Here is an 18,934-nt window from a genome sequence, read left to right as displayed (position 1 = left end):
AGTTTTTTAGTTTGTGTGTAACTTCTTGGATGGTACGTAAAATGCCGCGTTTTAAGGTAAGATATACAACTTATTATCATGGTAAATTGCGAAGGAATTTTGAGCTGAAACAATTACTCGATAAATCGATTGAAGCTTTTTTCTTCATTGAGACAAGATTTCTGATTGTTTTAGCTTCTTAAAGGTGCCATATGTAAGAATGTGGCCAAAAAAACGGTTACTACATTCAAATTCAAAATACAGAGGTCTTTTAGGTTTCTTTTTCTGACAACTGGCAACCCGTGGTTGCTCGGCAGCTGAGACTCTACTGACTGCAATGACTGGTAGACGGTGGTAGGTGGCGCCACATGTCAAAACATGATTTCAAAACATAAACATGATTTGCAGTCTGCAAAATATTTTTTTTAAAGCAAATATGTTGGCTGTACTGTTGTTGTTGGTGAGTTCAGTATGTCTTATATATTTATATATATATAATATATATATATATATATATATATATATATATATATATATATATATATATATATATATTAAATATATATATATAATATATGTTATGTTATATCCATCATTCCTGAGTCTCTGTGACATAAGGAGGATTTTATGGCCAGTTGCTTTAGATTTATTACATAATGCACCTTTAAATGTGAATATTTTCTTTGTTTCTTTGCTCCACATAACAAGGAAATCGTTAAAACTGAATAATTTTGGTTTGTGGACAAAACAAGACATTCGAGAACATCGTAATTTTAACGTTTTCTGACATTTTATGGACCAAACGATTAATGGAGATTATAATCGACCGATTAATCGATTACAAAAATAATCGTTAGTTGCAGCTCTAGCAAAAGATGAATATCAGCTTTTATTAACATGAAGATATGTTCAACAAATTACAAGATCGCCTCGTTTGTAATGGACCACCTTTTTTAGGTGAGCAAAAGAATAGGAACAGATAGACTTGAATCGTCCTCAATATTACGTGTCAAATCCTTTGCTGTGTGTCCTGTTGGTGTTTTATCAAATTAATTCCGACCGGACAGCAATTTGTGGTGCCGAGTGCTTTTATGAACGCACTTGATGTGACGCTGCTTCTCTGGTTGGATAATTAAGAGGGAGGGAGATACTGTTACTACTGTGCCGTGCATGGGCTTACCGATAGAGACGGGTGCTACTGAATTTGCACTCGCATTTTTAAGCGATTATTCAGGAAAAACCCGCCCCCACTGATTCTATCCAGACTGTCTTCTCTGTGCCAAATATCCTGCTTCTTCACGTTATCGTTTGATACTAGCTGCATCTACACAAATCGGCTGGTGTGTTGACGTTTTAACTTATGTTGAAAAAAATACTGATATTTCGTGTCACAATACACTTATTGCTACACATTATGCTCAACTCGCTTGAAGACACATAAAGGGGTATAGGTTGCAGGAGTGTCAAGAGTAGTTTTTACGAAAATAAGTACTATACATACAGTACTACTATTGCACAATATTTATATCTCCTCTGTACAGTTGTATACATCAAACTCTCTAATAATTGTATATACCATTACTGCACTGCCCAAATTCTATTTATACCTTTAATATCTTGATTGATGCCTTTTATTTATTTATATATATATATATATATATATATATATATATATATATATATATATATATATATATATATATATATATATATATCATGCTAGAGAGACACCATCGACTGGCAACAAATTCCTTATATGTGCTCATACTTGGCGAATAAAGCTGATTCTGAAGTACCAAGTGCAGAATCAGACCCAAAATACTGACATTGGTATCGGTGCATCCCTAAATCAGTTACAATAATTAACTGTTTTTAAAGCTAGCAACTAATTTCTTATCTATTGAAAGCCACTGAGATCATGAACATTTTGAATCCCCAGTTCAACAAAAAAAGAGTTCAAATGCAAATGTAGAAATGTAGAAAATCACAGTGGTGCAAACATCTTCTGCCAAAAACAATCCTGAGGCGATTCTAATATGTATTTCAACAAAACACATACACACACACACACACAAACGGACACACACAAACGGACCCACACATGCAGGACAATCCTGGCTACTCACAGTGGCTGTAACTTATCTCCCTCGCAGAGCTTCCTCCAGTTCCAGGTGATGATACAGGGTGCCACATGCCTTCAAATGCAAGTTTGGCCCTGGCAGGGTGCCAGCTGCTGCTCAAGACCAGGATTCAGTCTCAATCGTTGGCTCAGTGACAAACTAGGGGGGAAAAAAGAAACGACACATACACTCTAAACATCGGCTACTTTCATGGTTTAGACAGAACAGAAATGGAAGGGTCGCTGCGCATGAAAGGAGGGGGGGGGGGGCATCAGTGAAGAGCAATGGAGGCGGAGTCCACTAGCACCAGTTATAGGATTACCCAGATTATCCTTGCACACAGATCAATCCCACAGGAACTGTTTGCTGCCTGACCGTTGTATAAATCAGCTCTTCTACCACCGCTCATATAATCTAATCTCTTTCTCTCTCCCTCTCCCAGAGTGCTGTTAAAACTATCTGCACAGAGACACCTGTTGTAGTGGCAGAACAGGGCCACTGGCATGGGGAGAGTAGTCATGGTGAGGGGGGGGGGGTCTCAGTACAGTACACCCACAAGTTTCCAATTACTTCCTCTTAAAAGGGATCAGGATTGGAGAGCATGAGAAAATTGCGCTACAATGCTGTTGCTTCAGTTAACAAAGATTATTATGAGTCGGCGACCTTTCTCAATTTCTCTGTTTTGTGAATATTAGTCACAAAGTCTGAGTCTAATCAAAAAAAAAAGAGTAGTTATAAATGGGATGTGAGTGTTGAAAAGGGAAATGAAAGAAGCGGCCAGAGGCTAAAGAATTCTCCTCAATCTCCTTCACAGAATTTGAAATCCACCTTCATGCCAAGAAACAGCTGTGCCAGCATGCAAGCTTAATTGTGCTGTAGTGGCATGCAGAGTTGCCTGTGTGTGTGCATTGTAAGTATATTTGTGTTCTTAACAAGCGTTATGGCATTCCAGGAAGTGGGGGATTGTCTATCTCAATGCAAACACACAGCAAAGTGAACGACCAGATGCAAACACGGGCCAAAAATACAACTTAAAGGCGACGTGGAACAATGCATGACAAATAACTCTCAGGGAATCTAAATAAACTGCAAAAAGACATGGATACATTCAACATTTTAAGTACATGCTTTTAAAAAAACAGGAATAATTAAATCAGGCTGCAAACAGTGGTAGCTGAGGCTGTTTATATTCTTGGCCAAGGAAGTGTATCATATCATAACCACCAGAAAATAGCCCTAGCCAATAAATACAAAATTGGCACTGATTGAGGTCCGCAGCTGTTATGTCTAATTTATCCTGCCCCTCCTATCAAGTGTTGACCAGGCCTTGTCATATGTATACACTGTTTCATATCAACGCCAACAGATAACGTTGAAAACTTGACACACCTCCCTGAGCATGTGCCCACATACATATACTTTACCCACATGACATTATCGGCGCATGCTTGTGCAGCACACCTGCATGCGGCGGGATCAAATGACTATACAGTGCTGGAGGGCTAGCCACCAGTAACCAGATCCCCTCGGTGACAGTAACCTGGCAAGTCACTCCAGACTCAGACAGACACTAGAAGAGGAGGAGGAGGCAGCCAAGAAGAGACACATGTCGGCTCTTTCAGGCTTCACAAATCCCACTGGGAGAAGCAAAAATAATACAGTCCTTCTTAATTGCACGCTGTGTTATAATAGCGTGTTGTGACCCACATAAAAACTGTCACATTAACTCTGAGAGCCATGATTAGCATTCATAGATGCATCAGGATTATTGGTAACCCTAAATTAAGACAAATGTTTCCATCAGTGTCACATTTACTTGAGCCTACAAATACCTCATTACACTTTTCTCCTCTCCGGAAAAGTTTTTTTTTGACAGTAGGAAGGATATAATCATGCCAGAGTCATGATTGGGTGGACATTTGTAAGTGAAGACAAGCAGCAACAAATGGGCAGAAACAGTCATGTGTGCATTGTCTTAATGGGTACAGGCCTGCATTTGTAGGTGTCGAGCACAATAAAAATGGCCCCATGAGCACTCAAAATAGCACATCGAGGTTGATGGCATGTTGTTCACGCCTCTCAATGCAGATTTTAATAAGCTCAATAATGTGCTATGTTACCTGTAGCTGTCATTTGTGCTACTGCGGGCAACAGAGAGTCATAAAACCACATTTTGCTGGTCAGTCAAAGCGACTTTTAATGACCTACTTGCTTTGGCAACGGCTCGGAGTGTCGGGCTGCTTTTTCCCTTATTGATTGAAAAAACTGAGAAGACATTTTAACCATCTGTCTTTATATCGCACCATTCCACTCTTCAAGACCACAGAAAGCACTTAATGTCACATTTTAGTGGAAAATAACCTTCCTGTGGTATCTTTAAATTAACTTACTGGTCCAAAATTAAAACTGGGTAAAATGATAAATACGTGAACTGTGTTTATAAAGCACTGTTCCACTCTTGAAGACCTCTTAAAGCACTTTACCTCACAGTTTCGCTTTTCACACCCATTCACTTGTGCAATCATCCAGTGCAGCTCTATTTTCCATCACAGGTCGTTCTCGCCCCGCCACACACCACCAGGACCAATTCAAGGTTCACTCAGTACATGCTGTGTTAGTCATACGAAAACCGGACTAAAATATTATTATATATTAAATATATATATTATATTAAAATACATGCTAGGCCCACTGAAAATGGACAAATCTAATTTATTTAAGTAAACACAGCCAGATATTGTGATTTAGTAACACCTTAGATTCGGGAACACATATTCAGCATTAACTAGGTGCCTACTAACATGCATATAATTAGCATACTAGCCCTTTATTAGTAAATATTAAGCATGTATTCACAAATCTTAATTCATGTCGTAATAGAGGTAGATTGTAGAATAAGATGTTAATACGTGCTTAATGATTACTAATAAAGGGCTACTATGCGACTTATATATGTTAGTAAGCACCTAGTTAATGGTTAATATGTGTTCCCTAATCTAAAGTGTTACCTGTGATTTATATGCATCCATGCAGTTATATTTGGTGTAACTGAATCATTAGAATCCGTTAAATTAAAGGTTAGTTAAGTACTTCCTGCATGACCTGAGTTTTCAGTATTTTGATGTATTTTTCACTGGTCTACAGTTCAGCATTGCTCGGTTTGCTTCCCGCGTCGGATGTCGCGCTCACGACTCTTCCATTGGCGACACTCTCTGACCAGTCAGTGGTCAGCAGTTTGTCGACATCACATTCAGTATTGGCTCAGCTCGCTTGGAAGTTTGCCAGACCAGGTACTGGGTATTATCGCTAATGTTAAATGCCTAAAAAAACAGTATAGTCGCGTCGAGCTGAGCTGTGCTTGAACTGTATAAAGCGCCATTAGAGCCTTGCTCACACACTGCACTAGACAGACTCAAGACGCCAGTGGTCAAATTGCAGATTAGAAGACGGCCAACCCATACGTCCTGAGCCACCGCTGGAACCAGAGAATATTTTTCTTGATAATTAAACAATTAAGTTAATTTTGTGTTTTTATCTTTTATCTCAGTGCTCAAATACATTTTTCGGGCAACCAATCGTGTTTCCCCCATCACAATTGTGCAGCAGTGACTGGTAACAATTAGAGCGTGTGTGCGTGTGTGTGTGCAGTTGCAAAATGTCTTATTTACTCTCTATGCGCTCTGATGTATTGTTGGCAGGACAAAGGTGGCTGTAAATGGAGCATGTCTTCAACTGTTACGCCTCACATTTGCCAGGATTAATTAAAACCAAACACTGAACAGATTACGTTCGTAAAATCAGAAATGTGTCATCATACGTAAGTGCGTGTTTAGTGCGGGTAAAATTAGACCTGTGTGTGGTCCGTGTGGGAGAAGTATTTTTGTTATTATTGCGTTATTAGCAGAGAAATTGCCTAAAACGTCTAACAAGTGAACTCCGGCAGCAGCCTGTGGGCCTTTCAAGGTTCTCTGCATCATTAAAGATCGAATTAAATCAAGGCTTTTGACTTTCTTCACTAATGACTAATTAATGGAAATTAGCCCAGAGAAAAGCCTCCTTACGCTTCGTCTTTTCCCTCATCCTGTTCTCACAATTAGCACCTACTTACACACAATCAAGATGCGCAATCTTTTACTCTGGCACATTAATAAGCACACTCAATATTGTATGCTAATGAGTGTGACAGCATTGAGGGACGGCAGGTATAGAATCCTAGAGCAAATACCTGCAGAGAGCCCAACCCTCTCTACCTGTGTGGTGAATTGAACTCTGCAGGAGTGGGCGGTGGGTGGAGAATGCTCAGCGCAGGGTTAGGCCATAAGAAAGCAGGTTCTAATACTCCTGGGACTTCACAGTCATATTTGAACGCACACATTCTTTAAGTCACGTGATATCATGATCATATTTTTGCTGTTACGCATATAGGATGTCGGAATGTAAGAAGCCATGGTGGGTGTGTGTGTGTTTGTGTGTGTGTGTGTGTGTGCTAGGGATGTACTAAAACATTAAAAACAGAACTATACTGCACGTGGGGGGTGAAACTGTTCTTTTACTTTAATGGGAATGGCCGTCTGTGCCATAGACGTCATCGATCTCTGTCACGCAGTATAGTTACAGACGCTGCTGCTGAGAATGCAATTTGGAAATATTTTGGCTTCAAGGCGAATGTAAAAAGGGGAAACCCGAAAAACAATGAAGTGTGTCTGGTCACGGGTGGCAACAAGTCTAAACCTAAAACTAGCAGTGAAAAAAATATTTAGTTAACTGAAATAGAAATAAAAATAAAAATGACAATTTGTTTAAAAAAAAACAAAAAAACAAACTAGAATGAACAAAGAAAAATTAACTAAAACTAAACTGAAACGTGTCAATTCCTGAAAATAAAAACTAAACTAAAACTACCAAATCATTTGTTGAATCAACTAAAACTAAACTGAAATAAAAAAAAGCAAACTAAAAAAAATAATAAAAATAACTAATGAAAATTTCAACACTACAATAACCTTGAGACCAACAGGCAGTCAAATAAAAATAATAATGTTAAGTAAGATAACTCTCTTGTTCTCACACAAAGCACTTCAAGCACAATTTCATTTCTACATATGTAACACATGTCATTTTAAAAGAATATATTTTAAAAAACATGTGTAAGAAAAGTTATCTTTAAACTTGAATTTGTTTTCTATGGTTTTGCGAGACATTGTTAAAATAAAGAACAATATGTAGATGTTTGTAAAAGTATCGGAAAAAAACCAAAAACTAGTGTGTGCTCATTTTAATTACCCCATTAGGACCTTTTCAGGACCAGTCGTCCTCATATGGCGCTTTTCCACCGGCCCGACTTTAAACGGCACTACACTACACGACACGGTTTAGCGAGTGTTTCCACTAGCGTAGTACCTGGAACTCGGCACTATTTTTAGTACCTGCGGTGGTGAGGTTCCATTCGTGGTGCCGGTACTATGCGCAGGTACTATGCGCTGATTGGTCAAAACTGCCGGTAACTGATTGGCCAGAAGTGTCGTCACTGGGTGCGTCATGAGCGCGACATAAAATACAGGATGCAGGAGTCTATTTCACCATTTTTCGAAAAATAGTAGCGCGCAAATACTTCGACATGGCGACTCTGCATAAGAACACTCCATGGTCCAACGACGAGGTCCAGACTGTCCTGTGTTTAATCGGAGACGACAAAATACAGAGAGCTGGACGGAGCCGCCCGTAACGAGCAGGTCTTGCCGGGAGTCGATGTCCGCTCACGGCGTAACACAGCAACTCCGATAACTCTGCACACGCCAACGGTAAGTTTTTTATTTTCAGCCTAAGAGCAACGTTTAACTACTGCTGAGAATAAACTCGCTTAAACAAGACATTATAAAAGTAACATCATGTGTGTCGGTAATCTCTGTCCGTCTGTTTACACGAGACAACGTAGTTGGCTAGCTAGTTAGCAATGTCGCTATTAGGTGCTCAACCTACAACAAAACATTACGTAAACCTGTAAAAGAAACCAGATTTGTACAAGTCATGAATTAGACTTACTACCGTGTAACGTTTTGTCTTTGCGTGTTAAAACAGACTAGACCAGAATATACAGTATGGGTTCTATATTTACATTATAGACAGAGAATGAGCATCGGATATTATATGTCTATATTACACTTTTGCAAAAAGACAGTATATTGCACATGGGATGAGGAGCCTGGTTATATGTTGTCTACTGAGAGCTAACAGCTGCAGGGAGGAATAAAGGATAATAATAATAATGATAAAGCTCCTTCATTTAGGGTGTTTCAGTCTGTGGCTGAATATATATATATTGTTATGCGTGTAATTACAGCGTATGTATACACTTCTTTTGTTCAAGAATCCCATTCCATATGTGAGGAGTGTTCATCCACCCCAGCAGAGCCATCAGCTGCTTCGTTATCGGGGGCACCAACTTCGCCACAGACCACAGATCTGTGCAACTGGTAAGAAATAATAAACATGATTTACAGCATTTGTGTATTTCCTTAATGGTTTGATTAATAACCCCTTTTCTCTTCTCTATAGTGTTATGTAGGGAAGAGAAAAAGAAGCACACAGCTGTCCTCGCAGAGCTTCAGGTGGAAGATGTTCAGTAGCAGGAGTGGAACCGGACACAACGTAACCGCCACATCACGAGAGTGCTGCGTTCAACCACGCATTCCTTTGAGTGATTGGGCAGCTTGTCCAGGCAATAGGTGGCAGGAGCATGCGACCTATTTCCTCCCTCCTGTCCTAGGACTCCACCACCTATGTACAGTTTATTTGATTTGCTGTGCAATTTAACTTTGGTTTGTTGTGTTTTTTTGTTTGAATAAACAACAATGTGACTTATGTGATTACGTCATGCGTATTTCTTTTCTTTTAATTGTGGCAGCCTTTACAAACAAAACGTATACAGACAAAAGGAGACATCTCTGCAGAAAGTACAAACTTTTATTTGTAATTCAGTGAAAAACAGTACAATAATAAAGCATTTTACAAATTCACAACAAGTGACACATCAGGCCCTCACCTACATCTCTGCCATCCTCTACACCCTGTGCCACTGCCACCACAGGTTCAACCACTGTAGCTGCTGTGTGTGCATCTCATTCAGTGTCATAGGTCTCACCATGATTTTCACACAGGTTATGCAGAGCACAGCAGGTCATCACCACCATGGATTTCACCAGCTGGACATCACAGTCATTCCTTTTCAGGAGTGACAGAACCATCTGAAACACACAGGCAGCATGCTTACGTTAATACCAGAATACCAAAAATAGAGATTGCTTTCGGTCATTACTACGCTGTACAATTGTACAGTACTATGTAGAAGTCTGAGGCCACCATTAGATTGTTGCTATAATGACAATAGAGGATCATTATTTCTATTTCACCATACTGGAACACAATCAGAATATATGTATGCAGTTTTTTGTTGTTTTAAAAAAAACATCCTCTACAGGTGTCCAGTATTTAGTGTGATCGACCCTTACACTTGAACAATAACACAACTCTGTTAATACTGGAGTGGAACCTTAATTAATGTTTCTGGTTCAAGACATGCATGAGTATTACATACTCAAAAAAACAACATCGTTTCTGCACAGTACTGTATATGAGCTAGTTAGCGATAGCAACTATATTAGCTTACCCTCACTCGTCGTCTCGTAACATCTCATCTTCAGTTTCATGATGTATGACTTCCCAAACTTCTCTGTACTCCTCCACAGTATTTCTTCTTGCCGCCTGTAGCTTTTTCTGGCGATCTTCTCTTCTGTGTGTGAACAAATGCCACAGACCGAGCAACAGAACGAGTACACGTCCGTCATTGTTTATATGCGTGTGTGTCTCGCGTATAAGACGTCATAGCAGTTTCGCGCAGCCGGGTTGCAGCCGTGTTGTGATAACCACGCCCACGTTGAGAAGGTACGTTCTCTGTAGTGGAAACACAACTAAACCGTGCCGTTTCGTGTCGTGTCGCTCAGTGCCGTGTAGCCCGGAGCTAGTGGAAAAGCGCCAATAGAGACCAAAGTCTGGTCTTAATGAGGCTAATGAGGAACTGGTTAAGTTTAGGGTTAAGATTTGGTTAGGTTAAGGTTAGGGTTAGGCATTCACTGGTTGTGGTTAAGGCTAGTGTTAGTCTTAATGAATGGGAGCCAGTGAGAGTCCTTAAAAGGATAGCTGTGCAAACCTTTGTGTGCGTGCGTGTGTGTGTGTTTGTATGGGAGGTGAATCATTGACCCCTAGCAAGTGATGAGAGTTCACATCAACTGGGGTTACCTCTTTCTCCACCTCCCCACCCCCCCTCCGACCCTCCACCCCACACTTCCCCTTTATTTCTCTCCCTTCCCTCTCCTCCCTGTGACTTTGCTTGCCTCATCTTTGTGCTGAACAAGTTCTCAGTGTAAAAACAGGGTAACGTGGTGCTCGTCAGGATGTCTAAAATCACTTCTATCGGCAGAAAAAAAAAACACACAATGAACGCTGACTCCTTGACTCTACTTAATGCCTGAGGCAGGCCTGCACCAGACCTGCTGAAACACAACATGTCTGGGAAAAAAAAGTTGAGTGGATCACGAAAACAATTCGCATATAATCACCTCACTGTTTGTTCGACTTCACACTGCCTCACCTCACACTCACGACAGATTCCAAAGGATGAGCTCTCCCCCATTAAAGAAATTGGTCTTGTTTATGAGCCCTGTTTTCAAATCTGTTTTGGTGTGTGTAAAAATATCATAAATAATAGTTGTGAGCCAACAAGCAGACAAAACAAGACTTGGAATGATCTTTCAGTGGTTACGGCTTTCAGACACAAACATCTCACAGTGACTAACTGAAAAGATATGGACTGTCCTCATTCTGGGTTCAACTAATACTGGTTTTACAGCCTTCACGTTCAGAAGTAAAGCAGTTACTGCTTCTATGTTAAAGGTGGAGATGGAGACACTTTGTGTCAAGTTCTGCTCATGCCTCTTTACACACCACTGCTCAGTCTGTGTCTGTTGCAAAGCGGGTTTTAATAAAGAGCTCTGGCTTTGGAACTGAAAAACAAAGAAAGCCAATTACCCAAAAAAGTGAGTTTGGAAGTTGCTGAACTGGAAATGGTGTTTTCCACAGGGACGGTGGCTCTGTGTGCTAAATGGATAAAAGGCCAAACTATACTATACACACACACGGAACGCATGATTGTGTGGGATGAAGCTTCTGAAGTAGCACAGAGAGGAGAGATGTATTTGTTTTGCTGTTCAGTTCAAACATCAACAGTCATCCCCCCCACCACCCGACCTTGCTTAGCCCACCTTTAACTATTTTCATACTTAAAATGACAAACACTAAAAAAAAAAGTCTAACCAAAGCCACTGGCCTCTGTGGGCAGGGAAAGCTGCACCATGGATTACTGTCGCAGCGTAATGAGACAACAAATCTCCCCACTGAAACCGAGAGTGGTGACATTCTTTGACTAAAGCAATGTTTACGACACTTTGCGAGCATCAATCACAACCAAAGTTTAGCGCGCAAAAAAAAATTGTAAGTGTGCCAAAAAACATCTCAATTCACTTTTTAGAGACAGAATAACAACGTAAAGATTACGGAAAGATGGCTGATCAAAATTGGATCAATAGAAGATAAAACTGCACTGCTGTGATACTTTTCTAATCTGCACAAATCCTAGGCTCCCTCTACTGCTTGATAAAAAAAGGGGGACTGATCTGTCCACTGTGGGCTTCCCTCTACATGTTCTCATCCAGATGTCTCCTCACATTCCCCCTGGGATCCACATTCGCTATGGAAATGATTTTCAGACCCTCCAAATGGAGCCAACATCTCTGTGATAACATAAGGGGGGGGGGGGGGTATTCAAAGCTTAAAGGTCTATTGTACTTGTGTCCATGTAATGGCACACGATTATCTTTCATTTCTCCCTACAAAGGACAAAGGTTTGAAGGCACATGTCATATTTCTCCTGCAGTGGTTTGATAGTGAGTGTATTTTGCAGGGAGGAAAAGAAAAAAACATCACATGACATTATGATGCATATAGTGTGTGACTCACTGAGGCTCAAAAAAGCCTCATGGAGTCTAATCTGATAAAAAAAGAAAAGAAAAGAAAAAGATGTAGCAATCAAACGCACACAAACATGGACGACTGTGCATGTCGTCCACATGTTGCAAACTCCATAGTCGAGACAGAGCCGCCCCATTTTCCTGTCTCTGTGGATTTTAGGTTGACACACACTCTCTCACTCTCAAAAAAAAAAAAACTGATAAAAGCCATCAGCTGGGTCAAGGGCAACGTCGCCGAGCGAGAGCAGAGTTCAGCTTTACAGAGCGAAATCACATCAAGCTGTCATTCAGCTGAATATAGCAGCCACAGCGAGAACCAGGGCGCGCCTCGCACTTCACTCCTGTTCGCCACAACAAGTTTGTCGTGGAAACGCTTCGCTCCTGAACGCTGTTTACATGCCTTTCCTCTCCCGGAGCCCAGACCAATATATCCTCTTTCTGTCTCAAACAGTTTAGCGAGAGTCGTGCGACAAGCGCCATAAATTACATAAGCGCAATTAAAGTGCCAACCTCTGACCTTGCCTGACCGGCGCAACCACGGTCACCTGACTTTTGCATTGACCGCGGCTTGCGGTTCCGTTGGCACACTTGCAAAAAAAAAACACACACACACACACAAAACAATGAGAAAGCGCAACAACAACAGCGGACTCACGGACGGTGAAAGTTCGCGTCGTTAAAGTCGACGGACGCTTTCGCGCACGGCTCGCTTTAGTGAAGAGAAGACGCCATGAAACAAACGCACCCCTCCTCCTCCACTAAGTCTGAACAAAATGCTGCAGCTTGGTCTCCGCAGTCACACGCGGCTCTACAACAGACTGTTGAGTTGTACTTACTGAGGTGTAAATACGGATCATTACTGTCCATACTGTGCAAGTTGCTGCTTCGATTTCCTACAGTCGCTGTTGCTCCGCATCCCAGCGCATTCCTCTCCCAGCCCGACTGAACTCTGCAAGGCGGCTCTACACGGGGGCCCAGCGAGGGGGGCGGTAAGAGAGGACTTCTCCCAATGACAACAGTGGTCGATATCAAGCGCCGACACCATAGTGACGAAACATCTCTCACACTTTCCACTTCGACTTCATATTAATAATGCATCTGAATATTAGTAGTCATGATTTTCCTCACCAAATTAAGTACTTTTTTGACAACATTACCGCGATAATTGTATAACAATATACGATATATTTTATATATATATATATATATATATATATTTTTGAGATTCATGCATGTAAAAGGAAAACCCTTCTATATTTATTCTACCTTTATTTAGCATTATAAAGCCTTCAGACAGCTAAAAAACAATGTTACCAAAAATGTTACCAAATAGCCTTCATGTTTCCATTTCATAACACAAAAAGTGTAATAAAATGTGGTTATGTCACTTGCATTACAAAAAACACACAACTTGAGGGATCACTATTTTACAGATTATTTCTAAAGTGAAAAAAACAACAATCTTAAATCAATATAACCTGGTGTTTCTGGAAATGTGATGCTTCCCCTGGTGCCATTGCATCATAAATCACTAGGACTGTATGTTATGGAGCCAAATTACCTTTTCAGGTCACCATGCGTGAAATATTAACATCTTCCCTTATTCACAATTATCCCAAATATGGAAATTCTATTCTATTTGTGAGCACTTTTTTTGAAATCACTGTGGCCTGATAAAAAGAACTAAGTCAATCAGGAAATGGCAACCGCATGTTAGTGATTTGAATGGGTTGTTGCAATGTCAGCATTTGCATTGATTTGTTTGTTGTTGTTGTTTTCTGTTGTCTGCTCATGGTTATGTTATCAAATTGACCTTTCCACGGCCACATGTTTGTCTCAGTCCACCATAATGTCACTTCAGGTAGCACTAGAAAACCTTTGTTAACTGAGTAAAAAAAATCTGTTATGTGCTTGAAGAAATTCAAATGCAAACCACTGTTTTGAGTCCCCCTGCAGATTCCCCTCTGAGAGCATCTCTCTGCAGTGTTTGTATTCTGCTGCTGTGAGTCTGGTTCCCTGGTCTGGGAACCCCCCCCCCACCCCCGAAGTCCCCCACACCTCACCCCGCGCTGAGAGCCGGGGTCATGCAGGGGTGAAGCTCTCGGTACCTCAGAAGGTTATTCAGGAGTCACGCCGCACTGTGGCATTCAGAGTCTTGAACCACGGAGTGGGCAGACGCTCCGTCAACGCCGGCTGGCTGACCACTCAGCTTGGTCCTAATGGGACCAGCACCCCCGGCTCCACCGTCCTTGTAACAGCGTCCCATAAAAGAGCACAGGAGGATGCTAACCAAGATGAATGGCCTTTTTTTCTCAGCTCATTCTACACTAATCAGAGCTTTTCATTTGTTATGGCCTTGCGCCAGCCCCTCCACTGCAGCCTCCATTAGGGCCAGATAACGTATAAATTCATTAAAGTCAAAGAGGGACATTAAAATGGCCATTTGTCAGATCTCTCTTTGTGTGTCCCTAATGGTGGCACATGGTTCAAGGCATTGAGATGATTTTGGTGGTTTTGTCCCCCCCACGTCCCTCTCTCCCTCAGTGCATTAAGAGAGGGACGTGGGAACAGGGGGACATGTTTTATATACTAAACAATATTCTTAATTTAACTTTTAATTGAACTGGTTATTTCTCCCAAACAACAAAACAAAACACTAATACAATATAAAAAAAAAACATAAGACCTAATAGACCTAAGAACAATCAGTAAAACATACAATAAAATAAAACATAGACATGGCAACATGGGAAGAAAACAAAAAATCAGTTGTTATTTTTGTAATTATCAAATGTTTTCATTGAAGGGCTCATTTACTATTCCTAATTACAGCAAATGTTTTATTTTGGTGACTATCCAAATTTATCCATCCATCAACTTCTGAGTCCTCACCCCACCCATCCACACACACACACACACACACACACACACACACACACACACACACACACACACACACACACACACACACACACACACACACACACACACACACACACAGACACACACACACACACACACAAACACAAACACAAACAAACTCACAGTCAATGAAGCAACCCTTTGCACTAATCCCTTTGTATTCACAGCACCATTCCCCTCCAAAAGTCTAATCCTAAACCAAGCTCAACAAACCTGGACCACCTGCTAGCACTGCAGCCAAAAGCCAAACCAAAAAAAAAAAAACACACAACAACAACAACAACAACAACAGAGCAACCCACTGTGTGTTCTGAATCACCTTAAAAGACCTGTGACGTCCAGAGAACACCAACAATAATTGACTGTAACACATTCAAAACGCTTACAACTCCTTTTTAAAAGTCTCTCTTTGGTCTCTCCGTCCCTCAAATTCTCTCCTTCCCCTCTCTGTGTCTGTCCCTGTCTCTGGCTTCAGGACAGAGGTTCTGGCTGCGTCGTCATGGGAGATGGCTCGCTCCATCTGCCTCATGCTGTCGTTAGCTCGTCTCCATCATGCTTTATCAGAGGGACCCCCACCTTCCTGGACCCACTTCAGCATTCTGACAACCCCTGCCCCCCCCCTGCCCCACACATAAGCCTGAGATGATAAGTGTTCTCCCTCTTTGTGTCAGGCAGCATAAGACAATGCTGCACAGCGCTACAGAACATCATCCATCTCGTAGGTCATCAATCTGGGACACAAAAGATGAAATGTAGCCCGGGCTCCTGTTTTGCAAAAGGGGGCTTTCTCTCGTCGCTTAGAAGAAGCTTGTCCTCCACTTTCTGCTGCTCCCCTTTCACTGTTGGTGGCACACCAGCAAATTCTTCTCTTATGTGCCGCCACATGGGAGGAAGAGGGGTGTAATGCATCTAAACTATTTCAAGTATTTCTAAATGACAGAATATTAATGATGACTATAATTGTAGCTGCACAAAAAAAGTCAACAGACTGTGTACCCAGGTGTGGTATTGTTTTTATTTATTTGGTAGTTAATGAAACACTTGGAACAACATAATCTACCCTTTGTTTCTCACTTTCTCTGCATAATTGGGTTCAGATTGTCTAATCACCAGTGAGGTGCTTCTATTGTGCTGGTCTGGGTTGTTTATTTGTGAATTATTCATATTTTATATTACGGGTATATATTTTCAAACAACAAATATCTTTTTACTCACTTGTGCATGTGTAAAATGTTTATTTTGTGCAGTGTAGGGTAAACTCTTTTGTTTTTGCAGCCAGCATACAGAAATCAAGTGTCAAGATTTGTGTGTAGGTCTCTCTGGATTGGATTACAGTGTAAGCAGTTTTATCTCCTTTCTTGAAGGTGTGAGTGAATTGGAGTATACTTCAAAAAGAATATTGAATATGAATAAGTTCAGAATGTACAGTATGTCAAATTTCCATTCTTCAAAGATTTCCATTTCTGGGTCAGACGCTCACAAATGACATAGTTGGTATTCTCGGCTGATAATTATGATCTAGGTGTGATATTCCACTTTAATGAGCCTTTATCCAGGACACAATGTTTCCACACAAAAAAATAATAATAATCAAAGACCGTTGTTGCAGTTTCATCAGAAATGTAAGTCCCTAATCCATTTCACACACATATTCGTTTAAACCATCCTGCCATCGCATCAGGTCAACCTGTTAATCTGCTGTCCGTGACTGAGTCCGCAGGCTTTACACACAATCAATATGATGAGTCCTGTTCTCAGACTAAAGACTATTATCACACCACTCCAATCAGAGATGCTTACATTATCATTACCATTGGGATAAAGCAGAGTGTATGACACTTAGTGCATAATCACAGTGTCTCATGAACACTCAAGAAACTCAAGAAATAAGATTGCTTATATTAGATGGTGAAGTTTTATGTTTTATGTACTACATAATTTAGGTTCATGGCTGACCTCTGTTCATCTTTGTTTTTGCAGGTATAAGTTATATCGTGCAGTGGAGTAGGTCATTGCGACCAGTCCAGCAGGGAATCAACTGGACCACCTCAGGTTAATCTCACTACGACCTGAAATGTCCATGAAGGATTAGGCCCAGTATCCACCTGCTACTGATTCTTAGCGCAAAATGTCACCGACTACTGTGACCATGGCATTTCAGAAACAAAGCAAAGTACATACCAGGTAAGACCAGGCTTATTTAGTGACAGAACCTTACAAAACAGGTCTGCACTGGTCTGTTTGTTGAGTAATACGTTTAGCACTGGCTGTTTTCGTACACTGTATACTCGTCTACCCCTATGCCTCTATGTCGCTGAAGTTCAAAACATTTTGTTCTATGAGTACAGTCGAATGTACAACTAAACCAAATTATAGATGCGGCGACACACTGACATTTACATGAACAGAACTGCGTCACCAAACAACATGACAAGACAGAGATTCTTTTTACAAGCTTTATTTGTCTGAATTTTAAGGGGCCCTGCAACAATTAAGCCTTTATTAGATCACTAAACCTTGGATTCATCACATCCTGAAATGCAATTCAATATTGTGTTTCATTAGACTCCCATTGCATTGTATTTATCAAGTTAAATGAGTTTTTAATACATTATAAATACTTTCCAGAGCCGTATACTGTTGCAAGTGTATCATAGTTATATTTCTCACATTAGTTGCAAATAAGTCCCATATAAGTCAACAGTTTTCCAACTATAACCAACTTTCTTGTGTTACGGTCCTCAAAACAACCATGTGTTTTCATAGCACTTTAGCTAGTGTGGTGAGATGACAGCAACTCAGTTCAGCACAGATCGGAGCTTTATTGCCTCTCAAAAAGAAATATGTTTTAAAGTTGGAGATAAAAACAGAGACATAGGATAACATAGATACAACATAACAGAACATGAGTTACAACAATCCTAATCAGATTTCATGTCCATAAAAACGGCCATTAAGTGCTTTACAAAACAACAAGAACAGTAAAAGCAACAAAAATACAGCAAAAAGATCATCAAGAATTGTGCATATTAACAGCATTTGCATCTTTTAGTTTTACATTTGTCCAAAAAGAGTAAGTGGATGATCACAGTTAGTGCTTTCTGCGAAACTTGTCTGTGTGTGTGAGCACTGCTGTATGCCAATTATTTTTATTGCTTCCTTAACAATTTTGGACAGCTGATTTGTATTCTGCAGTGAGCGATTGGCATACGAAGAGGTTGAAATTGATTCAATAAAAAAAAAATCAGTACAATAAAACTAATAAATCAAAGTCTACACAGAAAACAAAGTCTCTGCTGTCCCCAAATAGTTATATGAGTCAACCATTGTCCAGATTTTTATCGACTGCTTCTTACAGCTCAATAAACTACCCTCTGGAAAGGGCGACCAGAACAAGTATGGCGGACAACTCGAGTGTCTTTAAGAGGTTTTATTCTAAACACAATTCAATACACTACTTAATAGGTTGTAAACTGGCAAAGCATACAGGTTCTGATGATCAGTTACAGATGAAAACACACAAATAAGGGGTTGGTTATATATAAGAAGTGCCTTGGATGTTAAGGCTTTGATTGCGATCGCTTTGATGACGATCCCACTCTGATTCCGTACAGAATGCGCTGAATAACTGCTAGAAAGTTCTACACCTCCCACTTGGCTTCCTGGTTCTTGAACCCAAGTAAGCCACAACAACGGTTCAAACAGTTATAGAGATTATAGATTACAATTAATTCATCAATGATAATAATTAAGACTTAAGCAGATGTAACATTTACCTAAAGTACATAAAGTCACGTCCTTAAACAGGAACGCGCTACCTACATCAACGCA

At 40.5% G+C, this 18,934-nt stretch overlaps 1 protein-coding gene and 1 long non-coding RNA gene across 3 annotated transcripts in view; one reads left to right on the top strand and one right to left on the bottom strand.

Moving 5' to 3' along the window:
• rxrgb (retinoid X receptor, gamma b) overlaps positions 1 to 13,154 on the bottom strand; it is a 34,413-nt gene extending 21,259 nt beyond the window's left edge. Inside the window, exons 1-2 of one of the 2 annotated variants that reach the window (XM_083887593.1) lie at positions 13,018 to 13,154; positions 2,106 to 2,258 (exon numbers count right to left, since the gene is read on the bottom strand). In XM_083887593.1, coding sequence (XP_083743719.1) covers positions 2,106 to 2,172 — 67 coding nt within the window. In that variant the 5' untranslated portion in view covers positions 2,173 to 2,258; positions 13,018 to 13,154. The remainder of the gene's footprint in view (positions 1 to 2,105; positions 2,259 to 13,017) is intronic. The other variant, XM_083887594.1, reaches the window with a different exon arrangement.
• On the top strand, positions 7,655 to 8,940 carry LOC310925618. The gene is made up of 3 exons (XR_014592804.1): positions 7,655 to 7,900; positions 8,467 to 8,572; positions 8,655 to 8,940. It is a non-coding gene; the product is annotated as an uncharacterized lncRNA (long non-coding RNA).
• Positions 13,155 to 18,934: the final 5,780 nt, after the last annotated feature.

Source organism: Microchirus variegatus (genome assembly GCF_963457635.1).
Source record: "Microchirus variegatus genome assembly, chromosome: 4".
Lineage (NCBI taxonomy): Eukaryota > Metazoa > Chordata > Actinopteri > Pleuronectiformes > Soleidae > Microchirus > Microchirus variegatus.
The sequence above is the reverse complement of the archived record's forward strand: the minus strand, read 5'-3'. Positions and strand labels throughout refer to the sequence as shown.